The sequence below is a fragment of the Pteronotus mesoamericanus genome, unplaced genomic scaffold (genome assembly GCF_021234165.1).
Source record: "Pteronotus mesoamericanus isolate MK-2021 breed Mesoamerican mustached bat unplaced genomic scaffold, CSHL_Meso_final contig_84, whole genome shotgun sequence".
NCBI classification, from domain to species: Eukaryota; Metazoa; Chordata; class Mammalia; order Chiroptera; family Mormoopidae; genus Pteronotus; species Pteronotus mesoamericanus.
In genome coordinates, this window is record NW_026555267.1 from 1,252,981 (window position 1) to 1,274,696 (window position 21,716).

A 21,716-nucleotide genomic window follows, 5' to 3' on the forward strand; every position below is an offset into this window, starting at 1 on the left:
TGAGGACCTTTGCAGGCCATGGTCATTCCCAGGCTCATTTCTCCCCGTGTGCTGCCCTACATTGTCCCCATTGAAATCTTGGGGGGCTGGAGCACCAACGTGGACCAGTAATGACCCCAAATGGCCATTACTAAGGGAGAACACCATCGTCTTTCTCCTGAACTCCTTGGTGTGTCATCTGGTTACACCCCAACCCTGCCCCTTCCTCAGTGGGCCTTGACTCCCCTCTGCACCATCTCTAATCTGATTTGGATGGAAGACCTAGATTCCATCTCCCCAGCAGAAGCCCAGGTCATGGCTGCTCTGGGAATCCCTTCTACCTCCCAGGTTGCCCCGACGGTGTCTGCTTCCCTCCCGCCCCTCCCCCCACCCAGCGCGGCCCAGCGGTGCAGGCTGTGAAGAAGTTCTCAGTACGGGTTCTTTGTGGCGTGGAGGTAGCGGCTGTTCTCCCCTCTGCCGCCAGGTGTCACCACCGGCCTGGAAATGAAAGGCGCAGCCAGGCCCGGGCGACGGACGCCAGAAAAGGACAGATGCGTCCCGGCAGCCCGGTGCGGAGGGGTGGGGACGCTCCGGGAGGGAAGTTTTGACTCCTGGAGGTGCCTGCCACTTGCTACTGTAGCCCCAACTTCCACTGGGGGTCCAGAGAGCCGCCAGCCCCCTGAATTCAGGCCGACGTGGCGGAATCTCAGGAGGTAAACCTGTGGGCCAGAGATGCAGGAGAGCTTGTGGACCCTGGGGTGCCCTGCCTCTAGACCCACCCCGCACCCCTTCCATGAAGAGGAAGCGGAATTTCTCACTATAGAGGTTACATCGACCCACTTCACAAACAGCGGACCTGAGGCTCCTTTCGGTTTCCCAATTTGCAGGAACCCTCTCTCCCCTTCCCAGTCAAGGCTATTTGCACTAGAGTAGTTCCCTGCAAGCTCCTGGAATTTGAAAATCTGAATACCTCCGTGAATGCGAATATAACAATAGCCAGAGTTTATTGAGCATTTACTATGTGCCAGAGGCTGTTCTCAACAACCTTATATGGGGATACAGTTATTATATCCATGAAGAAACCGAGGCACAGAGAGGTGAAGTAATTTGCCGAACACACTGGCAAAACCAGAATTACGACCCAGGCGATCTGGCTCCAGAGCCATTCGTTGTTTTAAGGAATCTTTATTAAGCTCCTCAGCTCCAGGTGAGCAGAGAGGATCTGAGCATCCGTAGGCTCTGGGGGACCTCGCGCTTTGGCGGGTTCCACCTCCACTTTCTTGCTTCGACAAAACACCCACGAGGGGCGCCCCAAGTGCCCACCAGGTGGCGTGCGAACCCCACTCGCCTCCGACGCGCCACGCCCACGCGCCTCTCCATCGCCCCCTGTGGGAGTTGGCGTGGACCACAGCAACGCTGGTCCAGCCGACAGGTGACGCCCAGGTGATCTGGTGCCAGGTGTCGGCTCCCGGTCAGGTGTTGGCTCCCTGACAGACCCCCTGCAGTCTGGCGACCCAGCTCAGGCCATTTTCTCCCACTTGCTCCTCACCTGCGAAGCCACCTGAGATGTAGCAGGAAGGAGCATGACCAGGCTCCTTCAGTTCAGTGTGTCACTGTTTACAAAGCGCTTTCCACCAGCTCATTTCAGACTAAAGACCAGGGCGTACTGGGCGCCCAGCAGAGGGCCAGGTGCTCTCACATTCAGCGCCTCACCCCATGAGATGAGCAGTACGAGATCCCCTTTTACATACAGGGAAGTGGAGGAGAGATTCACCCCAGGTCACCCAGAAAGCAGATCTCAGAAACCGACTCTTAATCCAGGGCTGCTGGGCTCCATGGCCTCACCCCTCCCACTCTACAAGAACACTGGTGGGAACCTTTACCAGCTGGAGGTCCCTCCTGGCTGGCGGGTCCTGTGAGAGGCAGAGGTATAGACAAAATGACCTCAAAGCCTGAGGTGTGCGCGGTTCGGGATGTTAGTGAGCAGCTTCCCTCTGGACCTTCCGACCAGGGCTCTCCCATCTGCCCCCTTGGCTCCCTTGCCCTGCCCCAGCTCTGCCCCCCCATCTCCCCTCCTTCCTTCCTATGTGACTGGCCCTAGCAGCCCCATGTACACCCTCTCAAGATGGGTCCTTTGCAAACTCTTCACACTTTCGCCTCAGGTGATTCTCAAGGTTTGTACTTATCCCCTTCTTGTCCCTCCAGTCAGAACTCCACTCTGCACCCAGTGATTCAGCGATGCGCCCCGGCTCCCTGAAGCACCCACACTCTACCTGTCCAGGACAGGGGGCTGCATCTCCCCCTGCCAGCCTGCTCCTTGTCCTGTGCCCTCAGGCCAGAAAACTGGAGGTCATCTTTGACTCCTCACACCTGATCCTGGAGTCTAATGCCTCTCCATTCCGCCCCTTAAACATCCTTCGAGATCACTGCGTCCTCCCATCCCGATGGCTGCTGCGCCAACTCAGGCCGCCACCACCCGCCAGCGTCCTGTCTCACCCATCCTCCCAAACCCACCTCCACACTGAGGTCTGAGTGATCTTTCCAGTGATTGTTCTAATGTGCAAATCTGATCCCTGTTAAAAAAAAACAACTTGAAATTAAAAAAAGAAAAACACCTTAATCACAGGACAAAACCCCCAAACCTTCACTAGATCCATTCCCCACCCATCTCTCTGGCTCTCTGGCTCACAGCCCCCAACCCTCATCCCCACCCGCACCTCCTTCACTGAACTCCTTCAGCTCCTCCAAAGCACGGAAGCCTTCCTTAGCACGCACTGCTCTTAGCGTGCCCTGCTCCCTCGGCCTGGAAGGCCCCTTCCCCAGCTCCATGGCTGGCCACGGCCTCCTCATCCTTTAGACCTCCACTGAAGTGTCACATCTCTCAGACTTGCCCCTGACTCCTTCAAGGTAAATGGCGGTTCCTCTTTAGTTTCTCTGCTCTCTGTTGCTGTTCTTCCTTCATCCCACTTGCCACCCTCGTGGAGCTTGTGTTTTCTTGGGCTTAACTGTTTCATCTCTGTCTCTCCCAAAGCCCAAACCTCCCATGCGAATAAGTACTGCAGCCTCTCCGTTCCCAGCTGTACCCCGACACCCAGCCTAGGGCCCAGACATAAAAGTGGACGCTGGATAACTATTTGTAGAACAAATGACTTTTTTCTTTCATCTCGTCTTCATCAGAACCCTGTCCCAGCCTTGCTTTCATCTCTGGCCTTTGCATGAGTTGCTTCCTCTGCCTGGAAGGTTCTTTCCTTTCCCTCCTACCTGGGCTTATCCGCATATCACAAGAAAATTTATCTGGGATTTGTCCTTGGGCCCCTCTTTTGAATCAGGGTGTCCTTCTGGGCTCTGCTAGTCCCCTCTACATAGCACTCTATGATAACACTTTAAAATTGCAGACCACCAGGTACCTATGAATGATAATTAACAATAACCACCTTCTCCCACCTCTCCCCCTGGACCGCTCTGCTTCAGCTGCCCAAGAGCATCCACTCTCTGCCTTTCAAACCCTCAGGAACCCCACTTCCCATTCATTCAATGCGCGCTGATCAGGTGCCTGCAGCACTGGAGAGGCAGGGGGGAGGGGGAGGGAAATAGACTCTTCCAAGGGTGAGGCTGAAGCAAGTGAAGGCCCTGGAAGTGCTAAGTAAGTGGTCAGCCAACCCGCATCCAGGGTGCAAACTGGGGCTGAGGAGGCTGGGTGTGGGCTGAGGGGTGGGGCTAGTGTGTTGAGTCCTGCCCGCTTTCTTGATCACGCGTCTGCAGTTGGCAGGGTGTGGCGCGGCAGGGGGTGGGGCGGGGGGTGGGGGTGGGGGGGGCTGGCGGACACTGAGAGGTGGGCCTGAATGGCAGGCGTGCCGGGGGCTACCCCCAGCACAGCTGTGCACTGTTTTCCCACCCTGCGAGCAACTGGAGGGACTGAGGGTGGGTACAGCTGCCGGGGGAATCTCAGCCAAACTCGGTGTTCTCTGTTCTCTTTCCACCTTTCCAGGCCACGCCGCTCTTTTGAGCTGCTTCTCGTTCTCTCTTTCTGGATGCTCCCCCCACACCGGAGTTTGTCAGAGTGAAGTCCGGAGGTCACCTCCATCGGCATCGTGAGGGGCAGCGCAGGGGATTATAAAAATACATGCTAATGGACCACCAACTACCAATTAAGTTTCCCTGGGGTGGGACCCTAGAATCTGTGTGTACAGTAAACCCGACTCTACTGAGGACACTTGAGTCGGACAGCCCCTTCCACCACCTGCTCCCCTTGCCCCTGGCTGCCCGTTCCTGCCCAAGGGCCTTTGGGAGCTGTCCTTCTTCTGCTCACCCCTAAATGCCAGAGTGCTCGGCACTCCGCGATCCAGCCCCTTGCTCCTGTTGTGTATCCACACCCTCAGCACCCCATGAAAGGATCAAGTCAGCGCCATTTGCTATTGTGGCACCATCTGCTGAGCAGGCCTGTGACCTTGCTAAACATGCTGCCTTTTTACCCTTCTGAGCTTAGGTCCCCAGGACTGAAAATGACCAGAAAGCAAGAACAGAGCTAACCGCTCCCTATGGCCACAGGTACGGTAACATTGAAACGAACTGCAGCCTCACGTTACAGCAGCCCCGATGGCCCAGGGGCCACCCAGCGGCAACCCCCCACCCTCTTGTAATCCAATTAGAACCCAGTAAAAGCTCAAAGCCCCCATCTCTCCACGCCATGCCCTCTCCTTTCTTGGACAGTGAATAAAAACGTTACTCTCTGTGCTCGCTTCTCTTTGTGAATTCTTTCACAGCGCGCATCACCGACCACCCTAACACCCAAGGCTCGACTTCCTTCTGCCCTGGCATGGCCAACAGCACCCAACCTTGACATGACCAAAGCTGACCCTACCACCCGCTCTCCCCAAAGCGCACCTTCCTTCCCTCTCCTGCGGCGCCCATCTCAGCAAGCATCCTGCCTGTTGCCCAAGCCAGAAACTTGAGTATCATGCCTGACTCCCTTTCTCCCCTCCTCTCTCGCCTCAGTAACCGCCAGATCCTGATGATTTTACTTTCTAAAGGTGTTTCAGCCTCTCCTCCCCTCCTCCTCACCACCTCACGTCAGACCATTGCATTTATCTCCTGACTGGTTCTCTCCTTCTAGTCTCTCATCTTTCCAGTGAACTCTCCAAAAGCTTCCTAAAATGCAAATCTATAATCACCATCCTCCTTATTAAAATCCTTCACTAGATCCTCATAAACAAAAGCCCTAATCCCTTGACCTGACACAGGAGGCCCTTCATCAGCCGGGCCCAGCCTTCTGCCCCAGCTTCCTCTTCTCCCCTCTGCGCTCCAGTAACAGCAAACTGCGTCCCCTTCTAGCCTCTAGACCTTTGATTAGTCAGTGCCTCCTGCCAGGAATAGCCCTGGCCCGGCTCATTCCTCCTCATAACTTTGGCATCACCTCCTCCGGGAAGCCGTTTCTGACCTGCCCTGCCCCTGTCTCCACCATCCTTGGTGCATCCATAATGCCTGGTACAGGAATCTATTATTCCATTCACCACACTGAGTTATAATCATTGATTTCCATGTCTTGGTTCAGCACTAGCCAGTGAGATCCTTGAGGGCAGGGACGGTGTCCCATTCATCTCTGTATCCCAGCCCCTGGCCTGGTGCCTGACACTGAGGACAGGCTTGATTACTGGTTGATGGATGAATGCGGAGGGGAAACTTGAAGGAAGCGAGAGCCAGGAGTGGCCAAGGGGGCAGTGAGGGTGAGCCTGGCAGGAGGCGCAGGCAGAGCAAATGTGTGGGAAGTGGAAAGGCGAGAACTTCCCTTTATTGCACTCCCACGACTGCACGCCAGCCATTGTGCCTGCGCTTTGTTTGTACATTTTGTCTCATTTAGTTCTTGCAACAGATCAGGAAACTGGCATCAGAGAACCAAAGCAACCTGCCCAAGGTCACACAGCGGGGCCTGGGGTGGAATCCAGAGCTGTCTGGCTTGCAAAGCTGTACTTTTTCTGCTGGGCCACACTGCTCTCCTGAGGACAGGGCCTCCTGCAGATGTACAAGGAGTGGGCCCAGCTTTGCCTCTGCCTAGCTGAGCACCGGAACCAGCTGCCCACGCTCAGGCGGACAGCTTCTCCCTCCCAGCCGGACAGGAGGCCCCAAGGCCAAACAAGGATTTATCTGTTTCTTCCTCCCCTGGTGTTTGGGGTCTCCGGCTAGACATTCACACCTCGCCACCACCACTAGGGAAGGGCTGCTGTACCTGGTGCCGCCCAGGGTGCCTGGGGAAGGCAGGGGGCTCTGTGACGCTGTCTGGGTTCTGCAGAAGCTGTCTCCCTCATTGCACTTGGCCCAGGCTGGTATTAAGATTCATCTGCATTCTTAGCGCACCCGCCTGGCAGATGGTGGGGGAGGAGGCTGGGTGCCTGCTGAGGGCTGCAGCCAGAGACCAAGCGGAGACTCGAGGGCCACAGAGCAGAGTGCCCACCCACTGGGCCCTGTGGGTCCAGTCCTGGGCCCAGCCCAGGCTGGGGCCATTCCAAATGCTGGGGTACTTCCTCACCCTCACAGCCTTCAAAGGGTTCTAGGACCTGACCTTTGCCTTTTTCTAAGGATTAAAGGGCCCCTAAATTCCAGGAAGGAAGTGTGGAGATTAGTGGGAGGAGGGTCCTGCCTTTGGGAATCTCATATCAGGGTCTTGTTTTTCCTCGTTGCCCTGGAAATTTGCAGAGACCAGAGGCAACCAGGGGCCCCAGTGGAATAGAAAGCGCATGTCCCAGCCTAGTGACAAAGGAGCAGCCACCACAGAGGCCTTGCCCACTTCACTATCCAGCTTCTCAGGAGGTTTACTCTGGACCCCAGCCCCAGAATCTAGCCTGACCCCTAGCAGCCTTTTCAGCCCAGAGCTTTAGCCAAAAGTTTCCTGTCACAGTGATTGCACTGAAGTGTGTGTGTGTGAGTGTGTGTGTGTGTGTGTGTGTGTGTGTGTGTTAGGGGGTGAGAACAGTTATTCCAGCCCCCCTGACTAAAGTAGAAGAGGAAAGGAACTGACATCATAACAAAAGGAGTACAGGCTAGACACCCAGAAGAACTTCCCTCAGCACAGAAGCAAGTCTTACAGATACAAAGTGGACTTTTGACTGAGGGGAGAAGTTGCAATAAGGAAGACTTTTTTTGTTTTGTATTTTGTTGGAATGGGTTTTGTTTTTGTTTCGTTGTTTTGTTTTTGTTGGAATGGGTTTAGAAAATACGGTCTTTCCAAATTCCAGGTCTCCTGGGGTTGAGGGTAGGGCAGCAGATGCCTACCGCCCTGCCAGAGGGGTGGGGAAGGTAGGGTACCTAACCCCACGCTACTACCCTCTCCCTGCCACCACCCCCTCCTCCCCGCCCCGACCAGCCTCCTTTGTCCTGGGTCCCCGAGCTGCGGGCCGGCAGGGGAGGAGTTAACTATGGAGGTACCGGCTGGGCTCACCGTACCTGCCGCCGCCGCCGCCGCCGCCGCCGCCGCCGCCGCCGCCGCCGCCTGTAGGAGGGACGAGGAGGCAGGAGCCGCCTGGGCGCCAGGAGCGCTCCAGTCTGGCGGGTGCTGCGCCGGGAGCGGCGGCCGGGTTCGGCGCCGCCAGGGGCGTCCGCCAGGGGGCGCGCCACGACGGGGCGGGAGGGGCCGTCTGGTCAGGGAAATTAGCACTAGGGACGGGCGCGCGCGCGGGTCCCCAGCACATCTGGGCGAGAGCGGCGCCGCTGGAACCGAGGGGGGCGCCGAGCGCAGATCTGGAGCGGCAGAGCCACCTTGCAGCTGGGGCCCCTGGAGGCGCTCCGGGCGCACATCTGGGACCTCGAGAGGGGGCCGCGGGGCGCGCATCTGGCCCAGGGAAAGGGGGCGGCGGCTGCACAGCTGGACCGAAGGGGGCGGGGTCGGTCCGAGGCGACTGGCAGAAGCAAGGGCCGCGAGTCGCCAGCGACCGGAGCATGGGACGGCGCTCCTGAAAAGAGCAGGCGTGAGGCAGGGGCCTGGGACCCCGAGAGGAAAAGATAGAAAGGGGCCAGAGAGCAAAGGAAGAGGATGCAACTGACTCGCTGCTGCTTCGTGTTCCTAGTGCAGGGCAGCCTCTATCTGGTAAGCCGTCCGCGGGGAGCTGCGCGGAGGGCAGGGGCTCGGAGGACTGGGGGAGAGCGCGGGAAGCTTCCGAGCCCGGAAACTTTCTCCCTTCCCCCCCGGATCTCTGGGATGGAGGGAACGCCTGGAGGCTGGGGGAGAGGGCGGGTCTGAGACCGAAGAAGGTGCAGAAAGGGTTAATGGGGGCGGAGAGCGGGTGCTTGGCTGGCCCACCCATTCGGCCGCTGGTGGCGGGAGGTGCGACCGGCACGAGGGAAAAGGCTGGCAGCTAGGTCGCCAAGGGTTACCCGACCCTTTCCAGGAGCCCGGGCCGCGTGGAGGGGGCCAAGGGGTGGGCTGTGGAGCTGGTGACTCGTCAAGTCAGGGGGCTTGGGCTTTATCCTGATCTCGGGGACCCACAGGGCCCCGGGCTGCGGGTCCCCTAGCGCGCCGAGCCGGTCCAGGCGGGGTCAGCCCCTGCGTCCCTCGCTCCCGCTCCCTCCCGCTCCCGCCCTCCCCGCCTGTTGTTTTCCTCTCCTCTCCCGGCTGCGCGCAGCCCGAGCCCCACAGGACCTGGGCAGGCGGCTCCCGCCCCGGGCTCTCGCGGCAGCTGAGCTGGGCACCCAGATCCCGCTCCTCTTGCTGTTGCCTGCGGCTGCCCGGGGGCCCAGGACGCCGGGGAACACCACCCTAGGCCCCAGCCCAGGTCTCAACTCCTTTGCGACCCAGCGCCCCACCCCCCATCCTGTCTTGGGGGAGCCTCAGCTCCACATCTGGATCTGCCCCTTTCCTCACAACAATAATCCCCTTGGCCATCTCCCCTTGGCCGTCTCCCCTTTGCCACTTATTGCGTGGAGGAACCGTTCCCTTCTCACATCCCACCTGCGGCCCTTCTCCCCATCCTCCGTCCATTCACCTGTGGCCCCCGGGGGCCAAGTGCACACCCATCCGTAGCCTTTAGCCCCCAGGAGCCTGCCCTCCTGCTGCCCTACCCCGTCCCTGGGGCCTGGCAGGCAGGGCCACTGCTCACATCCTCAGGCACGGCCAGGGTCAGAACAGGGAGCGCGTAGACCCCACACCCCTTTGGAGCCCTCCGTTATCCAGCCCTCGGGCACCCCCCCATCCTCATCCCAGGGACAACAGCAAATCCAGATGCCACCCAGCTGTGAACAGGTGCCCCTGGTGCTGGTAACACAGCCGCAGAGGGTAAGCGCTCTCGTCAAAGGCTGAGCAGACGCGCCAGGCGACTGCCCTCAGGAAACCTTGTCTGCTCCTGGATGCCCTCCAGAGCCGTCCCGTGTTTGCGCTCGGTCAGGCTGTCCTGCTGGCCCTCGCCGCAGCTCTTCCAGGAAGCCTCCCCCGGAGGCGCCTGTTGCCAGAGTGGTCCGGCAGAGCTCTGGTGGTTTTACAGGCGATTCGGGTTGGGGATGGGGCTTGGATAAAGCCCCTCCAGAGGACACATCTGGTCTGTGAGCCTGGGCGTGTGCGGAGGAGCGGGAGGGCCAATCCTAGGTGACTTAGCCTTGCAGTGATGTAACCTCTGAATGCCGGGGCCCTCATCTGTGAAATGGGAATAAGAACTCCTACCTCAGAGTGCAAGTAATGTCCTGGCATGTCACCATCAGTGGTCCCCGTGGGAGTGTTCGGCTTTCCCCTCTCTTGGCCATCCTCAGTGTGGAATTCACTCCAGATTCCCCCAGCCCCGCAAGTCCTCTTGCACTTATACTTGAGAGAGAATGTCTCTGGGCTCTGTTTTCTGATTCCATTGCCTGTTGGTTGTCGTTGCCTCTGAGAGTAGGAACTGTCCTAGGGTGGGGTGGTGCCTCAGCCAGCAGACTAGAAAGTCCCAAAAGGCAGGGGCTGTACTTCTGTCAAACCGGGGCCTCTTCTAGCTTTGGGACAGAGCTTGCCTCCCTGACCTGGGGCTCTTAGAGGGCAGAGACTGCGGCTCCCCCACCAGCCTGGGATTCCACCGAGGCAGGGACTCTGCCTCTCCAGTGTCTGGGGGCTCTGTCAGCGCCGGGATAGGCTTCTGCCATCAGAGAGCGGCTCTTCCAAGATCAGGAGTTGGGCTTCCTCCCTGAGGTTGGGCACTCCCCGGGGGCGGGGGCCACGGACCGCTGGAGGCATGGTCCACTGGAGAGAATTCTCATCCCTCCTTTTAGACTTTGAATAGTGGCCGGAGGCAAGGCAGTGGGGAGAAGAGGTGGAGGGGGGCAGCCTGAGTGTCAGAACATGAGCTGGGAGCATGGCAGCAGCCGCAGCATGCACCCAGCCCCCCAGCACAAACGGGCAGCGTGCAGGGCCCTTCAGCCCCAAGTCAGTGGAGAGAAAGACGACGCTGGCAGTGGGAAGCAATTGACTAGAACTCCTGGGTCCTCTGGGGACAGGGCTCTCACACTTATCCCAACTCCCTCCACAGGTCATCTGTGGCCAGGAGGATGGGCATCCTGGCTCAGAGGACCCTGAGCATGATGACCACGAAAGCCAGCCCCAGCCCCGGATGCCTCGGAAGCGGGGCCACATCTCACCTAAGTCCCGCCCCCTGGCCAACTCCACTCTCCTAGGTCTGCTGGCTCCACCTGGAGAGGCCTGGGGGTTCCTTGGGCAGCCCCCCAACCGCCCGAACCATAGCCCCTCGCCTTCCGCCAAGGTGAAGAAGATCTTCGGCTGGGGCGACTTCTACTCCAACATCAAGACGGTCACCCTGAACCTGCTTGTCACGGGGAAGATTGTGGACCACGGGAACGGGACCTTCAGCGTCCACTTCCGACACAACGCCACTGGCCAGGGCAACATCTCCATCAGCCTCGTGCCCCCTAGTAAAGCCGTAGAGTTCCACCAGGAGCAACAGATCTTCATTGAAGCCAAGGCCTCCAAAATCTTCAACTGCCGAATGGAGTGGGAGAAGGTGGAACGGGGTCGCCGGACCTCCCTCTGCACCCACGACCCAGCCAAGACCTGCTCCCGAGACCACGCTCAGAGTTCAGCCACCTGGAGCTGCTCCCAGCCCTTCAAAGTCGTCTGCGTCTACATCGCCTTCTACAGCACGGACTACAGGCTGGTCCAGAAGGTGTGCCCAGATTACAACTACCACAGCGATACTCCTTACTACCCCTCCGGCTGACCCTGAGCAGGCCACAGAGGCCAGGCCGGGCCGGGCCTGGAAGGACAGACCTGCCCACGCAGGAGGCCATCTGTCTGGACACTGGGCAGGGAAGGGGAGGGGCCTCAGGCAGGGAATGGGATGGAGGGAAGGAGGCGCCACGCTGGGCCAGGGCCAAGTCTCACGTGGCGGGGAAGGGGTCTCAAGTGCTGGCCCCATCCTGAGGTTGTGGAGCGACGAGGGCACAGGTGCACTGGAGGAGGAGTGGGTTCTCCATGTAGCCTCACAGGGTGTCCCCACTGAGCCACAGGTGGGTGCTGTGTCCAGGAAGCCCCTGGCGCTGGCAGACCAGCGTGGCCTCAATAAAGCATGGAGAGGAGCCGGGAGCCTTGGCTCCCTCCCTGCCATCCTGAGACAGGACAGCAACGAGGAGAGGGCTATTCCATCAGCATGGACGCCAAGGAGGTTGGGAGGGGTGGCGGAAGTGGGCCTCCTGGGAGCCAGCACCGGGGGCGGAGAAGGAGGAGCTCTCCAGCCCACTCAGTGGGCAGCCTTGAGCCCCTTTTGCTGGACTGTGGGCTGAGCTCCGCTTGAGACTGAAGTGGTGACTTTGGAGTCTTTGATGTCGTGACATATAGATCATCTGCCATCTGCCCCCAGCCTGGCCACCCCTTTCCAAAATGTCCTCTCCTGCTGTTGTTCCCCCACCCCTCCTCATGCTGATGGGACATCCTTCCTTCAGCTGAGACAGGGGGTGATCATGGTTCCCCAGCACCAGGGCCATAGTTGGAAGTCCCCCTGTACCGCTGTGCACCCCTCCTCCAACCCACCCCTCCACTGCTGGCTCCTCTGGGAGCATCCTTGTCCAGCGAGCCACCTTTCAATAGTCAGTCTTGCCTGTCAGATCGGGGCTGGGGGGAGATGTTGCCTCCCCTCTTGGCTGTGGGGTTGGGGGGGCCAGACCACGGAGGGTGTGCTGGACCTGTTCCGTGGTGTCTGTCTGTGGGGGGGTGGGGGGTGGGGGAGGTCTTGTGAAATCACCTGATTGTCAACTTCTGTGTGCCGAATCTTGTTCTTGGAGCAGGGAATAAAGCTTTCCCAGGGCATTGGATTCTCGTCAGGGGAAAGGGCCCCCGGGTGCCCCATCGTCCAGCCAGCAGGGCTCCCGGGCGCGCACAGCTGTGAGTGGCGGCGGCTGCCAAAGCAGCTCAGGGAGGGAGAGCTGGTAGGAGGGAGGGGCCACGGAAGGGTGTTTCTTGTTACCCCCCTGGATTGCCACCTGGGTGGGCCCAGTGGGGGTCCCAGGTCCATCAGTATTTTACTCTGTGGCCTTGGACAAGTCCACTCTCTGGGTCTCTTTCCATTCCTTCTCTATAAAATGAGGAGCTGGCCCAGCCCAGAGGTTCTTGAATGCAGATGGGCCTCTGTACCAACACGAAGGTTGGTTAAAACAGATTTCTGGGTCCCTTCCCAAGTAGGTTTGGGTGGGGCATAAGAATTTTCCTTTCTATCCAAGGCCCAGGTAGATGCTCCTGCTCCGGGCTCAGGGATCACACTTTGAGGACAGCTCAGATGACCTCTAAGCCCCTCCCTGGCTCTGGCTGCCCAGGATGAGGACGCACCTCTGACACTCTCTCCCAGCTGCGACTTGCCTCTGCTTCTCCGGGGGAGGTGTCCTGGGAAGGGTTCTTTCCGGGAATCAGGGGTGTTGGTTTTTCAGTCTGACGACCTTATAGTGAAAGAACAGGCCATGGTGGAGTGGGGACAGACGGGGACTTAAAAGCAGCCATTCCCCTGCCGCAGCCCGTAAGAGGACCTCAGAATGGGCGGCTGCCGGTGGGAGTTGGCTGGGCCCTTTGGAGCTCAGTGAGGGGAAGGCTAGACCCTCGCTACCAAGATCAGAGTGTCCTCTCCAGAGGTCACTCTAGGCCTGGAGGCCAGCACTCAGGTCCCCTGGGCCCCTTTTGGCCATGCAGCCAGTTAGGAGAGTCCTGGCATGAGGGGAAGATGGCCCCGCCACCCCCAGCCTGTCCTTCCTGCCCAGCAGCGGTCAGCACGGACCAGTCTCCCTCATGCTGCAGAGCAGAGCTGGATGGGGCCTTAGGAGCCACCTTGCATAAAGTGACTCAGAAAGGGCATGTGATTTGAGCTCATACTCCTATTCCAGCTTCTTTGCCCTGCATCGTGTTTCCTGGGGCATCTCTCCTGGGCAGACTTGAGATACTCCCCGACTGCTCCACGCCACTTTCTCCCTTCGCACCATGGGAAAGGGGACTCAGTGTTCAAAGTGGCTCGGGGCCTCAAGCCCTGCCGCAGGGGGCTTGCAGTTGTAGAATCTGGTGCATTGTCCCACGGGCAGATGCCCAACCACCAGGCACCGGGGAGGAGCCCCTCCCACAGCCCTGTGGGGACCAGAGGACCAGAGGGGGGCGGGGAGTAGCAAGTGGTGGCCCTGGGGCCCCCCTCTGTCGGGCCTGGCTGAACTAACAGCAGGACCCGGGGACACTCTGACCCACCCCCTCCGGCTCCTCTCCTCCTGTGGAGAGCCAGATGCTGCCGACAGCTGGAGGGCCGGCCTGCCTGGCACACAGCTCTGCCTGCGCAGGGGGTGGGTTCATCTTAATAACTTCATTTCACCCGCGCACACATTCTGCAGCCTCACCCTCCTTTTCTGCCTTTCCCATCACCCGGCTGCTCTTCTCAGCTAGGATCTTGCTGACAGATATCCTCCGAAATCGTAATTCTTTTGGAATCACCCTCTGGGCCCTACTATTCTTGACATCGCCATAATTCCTGCACCCTATTTATCTTCACAAGGGTAAGGGGTCCAGCCAGCTGCCTCTGGCTGCAAAGGCCAACCTCTGCTGCCTTGGTGAGCAATGTCTATGGCATCCCCCTGGGAGTTGGACCCCATCACTGAGATGGATGCCCCCCTTCCCCACCTCTGCCCTTCAGTGACCAGGCTCTGGTCCCACGGTCCCGTTCCCCCAGTGCTCACTGCGGGCTGGTTCTTGTCTCCCCCATCCTAGCGGAGTCTCTAGAGCGTGCCTACCAGGCCAGGGGCTCTTTGAGTTCATGGCATAGTGTCTCCCCATCAGACTGGGAACCAGGGTCTGTGCCTTCCGCAACAGACTGGAGTTTCCCTGAGGGTAAGACCTGCAATGTGGACATGGGGGGAGGGGGAGCTTGTTCTTTTTTAAGCATCAGAGCACCTGGAGAACAACTCTACCCTTCGGACTTGGCACCGGCGCTGTTTGGGCCTCATCATTTGCATCTCTCATGGGGTGAGTCTTCCCAGCAGCCTGTGAAGCTAATTGGAGGGGATACCCATTAGGGCCACTGGCAGCAAGGCTGAGTCTTCCCCTGATGAAGCTGAAGGCAAAAGCAAATGGGTGTCTGGGTCCCTCCCCCCTCATCTTCCTTTCCTGGGATGAGCAAGCAGGAACTGAGTCACCCCCTTCCCCCTCTTTGGCAAGAACGCTGGTGACCTTGCATGTGGCAGGCTCCCTTGGCAAGGCCCATTGCTCAGAGACACAGGAGGCGGTGGGCGGGCAGGGAAGCTCAGAGGAGGGTGTGTACAGGGGGTGGGAGCAGCAGAGGGCATGGGCTGACCAGGGGCCTGGATTATCAAGTGGATGTGTGTAGGGCCGTGGTCCCCAACCTTTTTGGCACCAGGGACTGATTTTTCCATGAGCGGGGTGGTGGGCGGCAGGGACAGCGGATGGAGCTCGGGGCGGTGGGGGAGGGGCGGTCAGGAGGTGGAGCTCAGGCGAGCTTCTCTCTCTGCCGATTCCTAACAGGCCACCAACCCGACCAGTACCGGTCCTGGCCCGGGCGCTGGGGACCTCTGGTGGAGGGGGGTGTGGGGGACACAATGAGCCAGTTGCTCTGTGTTGGAAACTGATCCAATGTCATGGTTGGGAGTGGGAGAGAGAAATGTTACTTCCAAAGACCCTGAGTCTTCCCATACTGTCAGGAGAACTGGAGGCTGGGGTGACAGGCGAGGGGAGGCGCCACCAGCCTCACTGGGCAGAGGCAAGGTCAGGTGGGGGCAGCACCTGCCGATTATGCCGAAGTCCTGGAGTGGCAACTGCTGCCATCAACAAGGCACAAATGCCAGAAGAGACCTGGAACTCAGCAATTGGGGGCGGGCTTTCCTCCCGCAGGGGAGGGTCCTGTTTCCTGTTGACCTGCCAAGCTCAAAGCCTGACCTGCTAACACGCAACCCAAAAGAAAGATGCCTGGTTCCTCATCTCAGGGCCACCTGGCTGGATGGTCCCAAGACACAAGCTGGCACTTCCTGAACCACAGAGCCTGCCAGTGAACTGGCAACATAAGTGCTGTGGGAAGAACTATCTGGGTCCCAACCCTGGGTCTGTAATTTATTACCTAGGTGGCTTGGACAAATGATATAATCTCCCAGAGCCTCCGTATGTGAAAAACTAGCATCTATCTCCCTTGGAGCATTGTTGGGAGAATTAGATAAGCTGTTGAACAAATGTAACTTCCTCCTCTTTGTTTCTGGAGATGGGCTGATGTTGATTTCAGCCTTGTTCCTGAGGTGGCTAGGTGACAGGACCTGGCTAGAGGTAGCAGACCCGGCTGGGTGCCTGTCCTGGCTCTGCCCCCTAACGCATGTGACAGAGATCACTAATCACTTTATGACATCCATTCCCCCTTTCTCCATAGTAATGGAATCCTCTGTTTTTAACTGGGCACATGGCTGCCTGAAATAAATACATTTCTCTGCCTCCCTTGTGCCAAGATGTGATCAAGTGACTAAGATATGGGCAGTGATGTAGCAAAAGGGTCATTAGGCAACTTTCAGAAATCTTAAGACAGTTTGGCCCTTCTTTGTTCCATCCTCCATCCTGCTGCCTGGAATATGTATGTGATTGCTGGAGCTCTCGCTGCCTTCCGAGGCCATGAGAGTAAGAACCATAGCCTAGAAATGACTGGAAATATTCCCTGAAAAATTTGTGGGACAGAAATATCATACCAGCCCCAGGCTGCTTACCTTCAGACTTTTATGCGAGAGAAGAATCAAATTTCTATCTTATTTCTATCAAGCTTCTCTCTTATTGGGCCTCCATTTCTAGCAGTTAAATCTTGTCCCAGCTGATCCAGTGGATGTGTATGGTGAACACTTTACTTCTGTGGACCTCAGTCTCCTCAGTAGTAGAAATGAGATCGTGCTCAGGTATCTTGCGGCACGTCCAAGGTTTTATAGACTCACAGACAAGAATGACACGGGAAAGCTCTGGTCCTCGGCCCTGTCCCCGGCATCCAAGTGCACAGCTTCCATCTGGGGAGGTGGGGCGCCTTGCAGCTGCACTGCAGGGAGCCGCTGAAGGGCTCAGAAGGATTCCCTAGTCCTGTCTTGAAGGCCCCTAGTCCCGCACACGCCTCAGTCCCCATTCACATTCTAATATTGGTGACACAGAATCCTCGTTAGGGGCCTGACGGATCCCAGCCAGATGGGATCCTAATTTAATTAAAAACCTTTAATTACCTGCGACAACACAGCATTGGAAGTCCAGTGCAGAAGGGGGCCCAGGATGGGAGGAGAACGGTTGACGGAGCAGAGCACTGGCTGGCCTCCCAATACTCAGGGAGCTCGCGGCCGGCTCTTCGGCCTGTCTCCCACGTGGAGACAAAGGCGCATGCTGCACGGACCAGCCAGTGTGGCCCGCGCTTCAGGCCAGGTCGGCAGCCAAGTCGGGGCGTAGGGCAGACCGGGCCTCGGGGAGCGGAGCGCCAGGCTCTCGAGCCTGAAGCTGCCAGCGTTGGTTTCGTGCTTGCCCTGAGAACAGCACAGACTTCAGACTCAGCTCTGAGCTCTCCTGAGCCCCTGGCCATGCCTGGGACACCGGGTGGGAGCAGGCGTGGACCCCATGCCTCCTGAATTAACCTGGTGTAAGAAGCAGGGGCACCTCTGCACTCACCAAAAGAAACCTGTGCCCTTCAAACTGTGACTTTCCTCAGGGGTCATCCCCCTGGGGAGTGGACGAAAGGGAGCTTTAGAAGGGCCAGGTAGTTTCTTGGGGACTAGTAAGGATACCCCTCTCCTCGGCGCTGTGCCTCAACTGGCTCCTCTCTCTGAAGGCAGAAGGAGGGAGCCCGGGCCAGCCCAGCCCAGAGTCTCGGCAGGGACAGATTCAGAAACCCAGACTCTCTGAGCTGGTCTATTTTTAAGCTTTGTGGATATCATACGTTAACACCCTTCTGTTCTCTTAGTACTTACTCATTCAACAAATATTGGTTAATAAAGCCTCTCTAAGTTCCAGCTGGTCTCCACGGTGCCAGGAGATCCAGGTGAAGAGGTTTCGGTTCACATCTGAGCCATTGTCTGAAAGGAAATGTTCTGCCAGGGCCAGGGTGAGGCCAGTGGCTGGTTGAAGGGAGAAATCCCAAAAGGAAAGAAACTCGGGGGGAAAGCGTAGGAGTCCCTAAGCCACACCACTCTCGACCCAGAAGTTCTCCTTAGGAAGCCGAAGCTGGGAGGCTCTGTAGTTTGCACGGCTGAACACGCCCCCCAGTCTCGCGGCCCTCTGCTCCCCCCTCCCACCCCATCCCCTCTTCCAGCACTCGGCTCCAGCTCCACACTCATCTTGCTTCCTCTGTGGTCCTCTGAGGAGCCTGCTCCCAACTCTGACACAGGTTGAGTCTGGAGTGCTTTGAACCTTCCAATTTGGGGACAGCAGGAAATGCAGATGCCCCTGCCTTTGACTAACAAGAAACTGGACCCAGGAGTTGTCTCCCCTGCAGACTGGAGACCGTGAGAGCAGGGGCCATGTGCCCCAGTCCTGTTGGCCCGGAGGCTGCCCAGAGGCGGGAGGTCCTGCTCTCAGGTGTATCTAGTGAGCTCCCTGGACCCAGGTATCCTGCATACCACGCTCTCCGTGGGTGCAAGGAAGTGGTCCCCAGGAGGCCTCATTGGACGTTGTGCCAAGGTGTGAGCACAGCCTTCACTCTGTCAACTTGAGAGAGGAGGTAACGACAGGGTGACAAGCCGCTGTCTCTTCTCCAACATGTCCAGGTCCTCCGGCTAGAAGAGACCTGGATTAGCTCCTGGGGCACAGAGCGGGCACTGAGAGTCATAGGAAAAGCCAAGGCCTCCGGCTCCCAACCCACTGCTGCTCTTCGCCTCATAGCAGGCTTCCTCGCCCCAGCCCCCTTGCATGGCTTGTGGATAGTCCCACCTGGCGATAAGTGGCCTGCTCAGTCCCAGGGAGCCTAGACTCCCCCACCTTGGGCTCAAAGCAAGACTGCCCAACTATGATGTGTTTAAAGGGAAGTTGGAGCCCTGGCTGGTGTGGCTTAGTAGACTGAGCGGCCGGCTGGTTCAATTCCCAGTCAGGGCACATGCCTTGGTTGCAGGCCAGGTCCCCAGTTGGGGGCGTGTGAGATGCAACCAATCGATGTATCTCTTGCACATCGATGTTTCTCTTTCTCTCCCCCTTCCCTTCTCTCTAAAAATGAAGAAATAAAATCTTTAAAGGGAGTTGGGCTTGAGTCTTAGCTGTCATGTGATTTTGATCTAGTCACCTCGCCTCCCGGGGTCTTAGGTGGCAGTGCGCCCCCAACTTGCTCACTGGTAACTGTGAGGGGCAAACTGGCTCTGTGAACAGTGGCATCATGTCAGTGCAGGACTATTGCCATCTAGCTCCACGCCCAACTTTCCCACCTTCCCAGGGCTCGCAGAATACCAGAGCCTGCTACGAAGGGGGAGGGCTGATTTTCTTTCCAGGGTAGGCTGTGTAGCGTGGCCATTGAGAACACGGATTCCGGAGCCAGGCTGCCTAATTGTAGGTGCTGGGCAAGCGACTGTACGTCTTTGTGTCTCAGTTTCCCCACCTGTAAAATGAGGATGATCTTTACCAGCCCGAGGGCTGTTGTGAGTTGGACCGTGTAAAGCAGCTGGAACGGGGTTTGGCACAGAGCAAGCAGTGCTGGAGCAAGCGGCTCAGAGCGCCAGCCCCGCACTGCAGGGGATCGTGGCCTCGCTTGGGCCCGGGTGGGCGGCGAATGGCCACGGGCACTCGCTCCTTCTGCAGGAGGGACGTGCAGGAAAAACCCCATAGGGGAGGCTGGAGTTCTGTGAGGTCTACAAAAGATGACATGTATACAAAGGAACATACTTTTGTTCTCCTTGATCCTGGCCAAGAAACTGGGCACTTGGTTACATTCCTGCTGCTGCTGGGGCCTGGAATCCTACATTCTGGACTCGGGAAGCCCCAGTGGCCCAGAGGGGGTTCCTGTGTACAGTTCCCCGGACCGCTGCCCATAAACATAACAAGGCTCAGAGAGTGCAGGTGGCCAAAGGGTCTTTATTTAGAAGCACAGGGTTCAATGCCCAGGGCGGCCAGCCACACGCACTTCCCAGGCTGAGGCAGCCTGCCGCGGAGAGCCCCGCTGCCCCGGCCCTGGCCCCCCTCGCACCCCTCCAACACCCTGATTTCTCTCCCTGCCCCGCCTGCAGGTCACCTCCACTGATAGGTCAGTTTCTCATCAGCCTGGATGGTCTGGGGGCCCTTGCTGGCGCCCCTGGGTACTGGCGTGTGAAGAGTGCCCAGCTTGGACTGTACCTGAGAGTGAGTCCCTGGGGACTGAGCCTTGCGTGACCCATTTCTTCCGCACTGTGAGGAGGGCCAAGTGTGTGGGGTACACACAGGGCCTGGCCAGTCAATCTTGACTCATGGGTGAACTCTGAATTCAATTTCTACCGTGGGTGTCTTTCACAAGGACAGGAAAAAGGGAAGAGACACACAGGTCAAGGGGCAGCTAAACCTCGCAGGGCGGCATCTGCAATAGACGAGAATGATGCTGGTTTGGGGAAATTGGGGGTAAGTGAGGGATACAAGAGGGTGGAAAGGTGTATGAACACCCCGTTTACCAGTCTTGGCAGCTCGCGGGCCTGGGAGGGGAGGGGCCTGTTGCTGTTCGGTCAGGCTCTGCCATCTGCCACATCTCAGCGGAGATCAGCACTGGAGGGCTTGTAGGCAGAGATTTTTTTTTTTCCCCTTTCTTTTTTTTTTTTTTAATGCAGCAGGATCAGGCTCAAGATGTCACTCTAGTGAACGGGTCTAGAGACGGGGTAGAGAAATGTCTAGGAAAACAGGAGAGAAATAAAATGGAAGCTTCTATGCTCCAGGAGGAAGGAAGATCAAGGGCAGAAAAGGAAGGAAAAAAACAAGCTAAAGAAGAAAAGTGTAGAAAAGATGGGCCTCATTTAGCAGGTACACTCACCCATCTTTCCCCGGCCCCTCAGAGATAGCAACGGTCCAAGGACCAGAGCTCCTGGGTCCGAAAGTTACTTGCGTCTTCTCCGCAAGCCCGATTTTCACACCTATTAACACAAGGTGAAGGGCTCCTGCCCTGCCTCGTGCCTCCCTCTCCGGAATGCCGGGTGTCAAGCGCTCCTAGCTTTTGGAGATTTTAACAATGACGACAGTGATGATCATAAATGAATGGAAGAGTTACACCAGGTGGCTGAGAGATTTGGCGCAGGCAGGCTCTTTCCTGAGACCACCGTGGACTCCCCAGCCCCAGCACCTTACAGCAGGCGAGAGCCTCAGAGCGCCTGGGATGCTTTCTCCACAGGTAATCCTGTTTCAGGAGATTCCCACTCTCCTGAAGGTGCCCATTCCCGTGTCTTATTATAGATCTAGATTCTCTTCCAAGAAATCCTAAAAGGAAATGGACTCAAAAGACTGCATATGGCTTAGGTTAGAACCTATGAGAATGAAGTAGTGGTAACATAACCTTAGCATGAGTTCACCTTTCCAGAGCCCTTGTTGAATGGCAGTCACTGTGTTAAGGACTTGACATGTACTTTCCTCATTAATGTCCCAGGAGAACTCTACGAGATAGGCCCAGGTTGCAGATGAGAAAACTGAGGCTTACCAGGCAAGGACTTCGGCCGGCATCACGAGTGTGGCGGGAGGCCGCTGGGCTGTAGATGCTGCGCTCTGCAGACACCCACCGGGGCTGGGCCCTGAGTGCAGCCTGCACTCTTCCCCACTCTTCCGCAGCAACAGTCAGGCCACTCCTCACCCACCCTTTCCAGGGATTCTCAGCCATTGACCTTACTTCCTACTTACCACCGAAAAACACACACATCCCCCAGAGAAAAACGTGCTCAACTTCCCAAAGGTCAGACAAATCCTCTAGTGTCTGCAGGACTCTCCTCAAACCCAGAGAGGGTGCCCCCCCTGTTCCTAAGGCCACCGCACCTCCTCCTCCCAGCCCTCCCAGAATGTCAGGGCACAGATTACCTGCTCTCTGCTGGACCTTGGAGTGCTCGCTGCTTCCTTTCTACTGGATGCTTCCTACCAGCTTTAAACATGCTCATGTTGCTTTCGTTCTATAGGAAAAGGCAAAACACTTCCCCTTACTCATTTCCCTCCTCCGGTAACTGCCTCAATTTTGTCCCTCCCTTCACAGCCACACCTCAAAGACTTGCCTGTACGCTTGTCTTCTTCCTCGCCTCCTGCCCACTCCTCACCTCCCCCCAACTGGGGTCTCTTCCCTGAAGCGGCTCGGGCTGAAGTCACCATTGACTTTCATGATGCT

The 21,716-nt window shown here is 57.8% G+C and overlaps 1 protein-coding gene across 1 annotated transcript; it reads left to right on the forward strand.

The window, feature by feature from the left end:
* The first annotated feature begins 7,890 nt into the window (after window positions 1–7,890).
* Window positions 7,891–12,036, forward strand: NXPH3 (neurexophilin 3). The gene is made up of 2 exons (XM_054585515.1): window positions 7,891–8,056; window positions 10,458–12,036. Exons 1-2 carry the CDS (start codon window positions 8,003–8,005, stop codon window positions 11,160–11,162), a joined length of 759 nt encoding a protein of 252 aa, XP_054441490.1. The 5' UTR covers window positions 7,891–8,002; the 3' UTR covers window positions 11,163–12,036.
* Window positions 12,037–21,716: the final 9,680 nt, after the last annotated feature.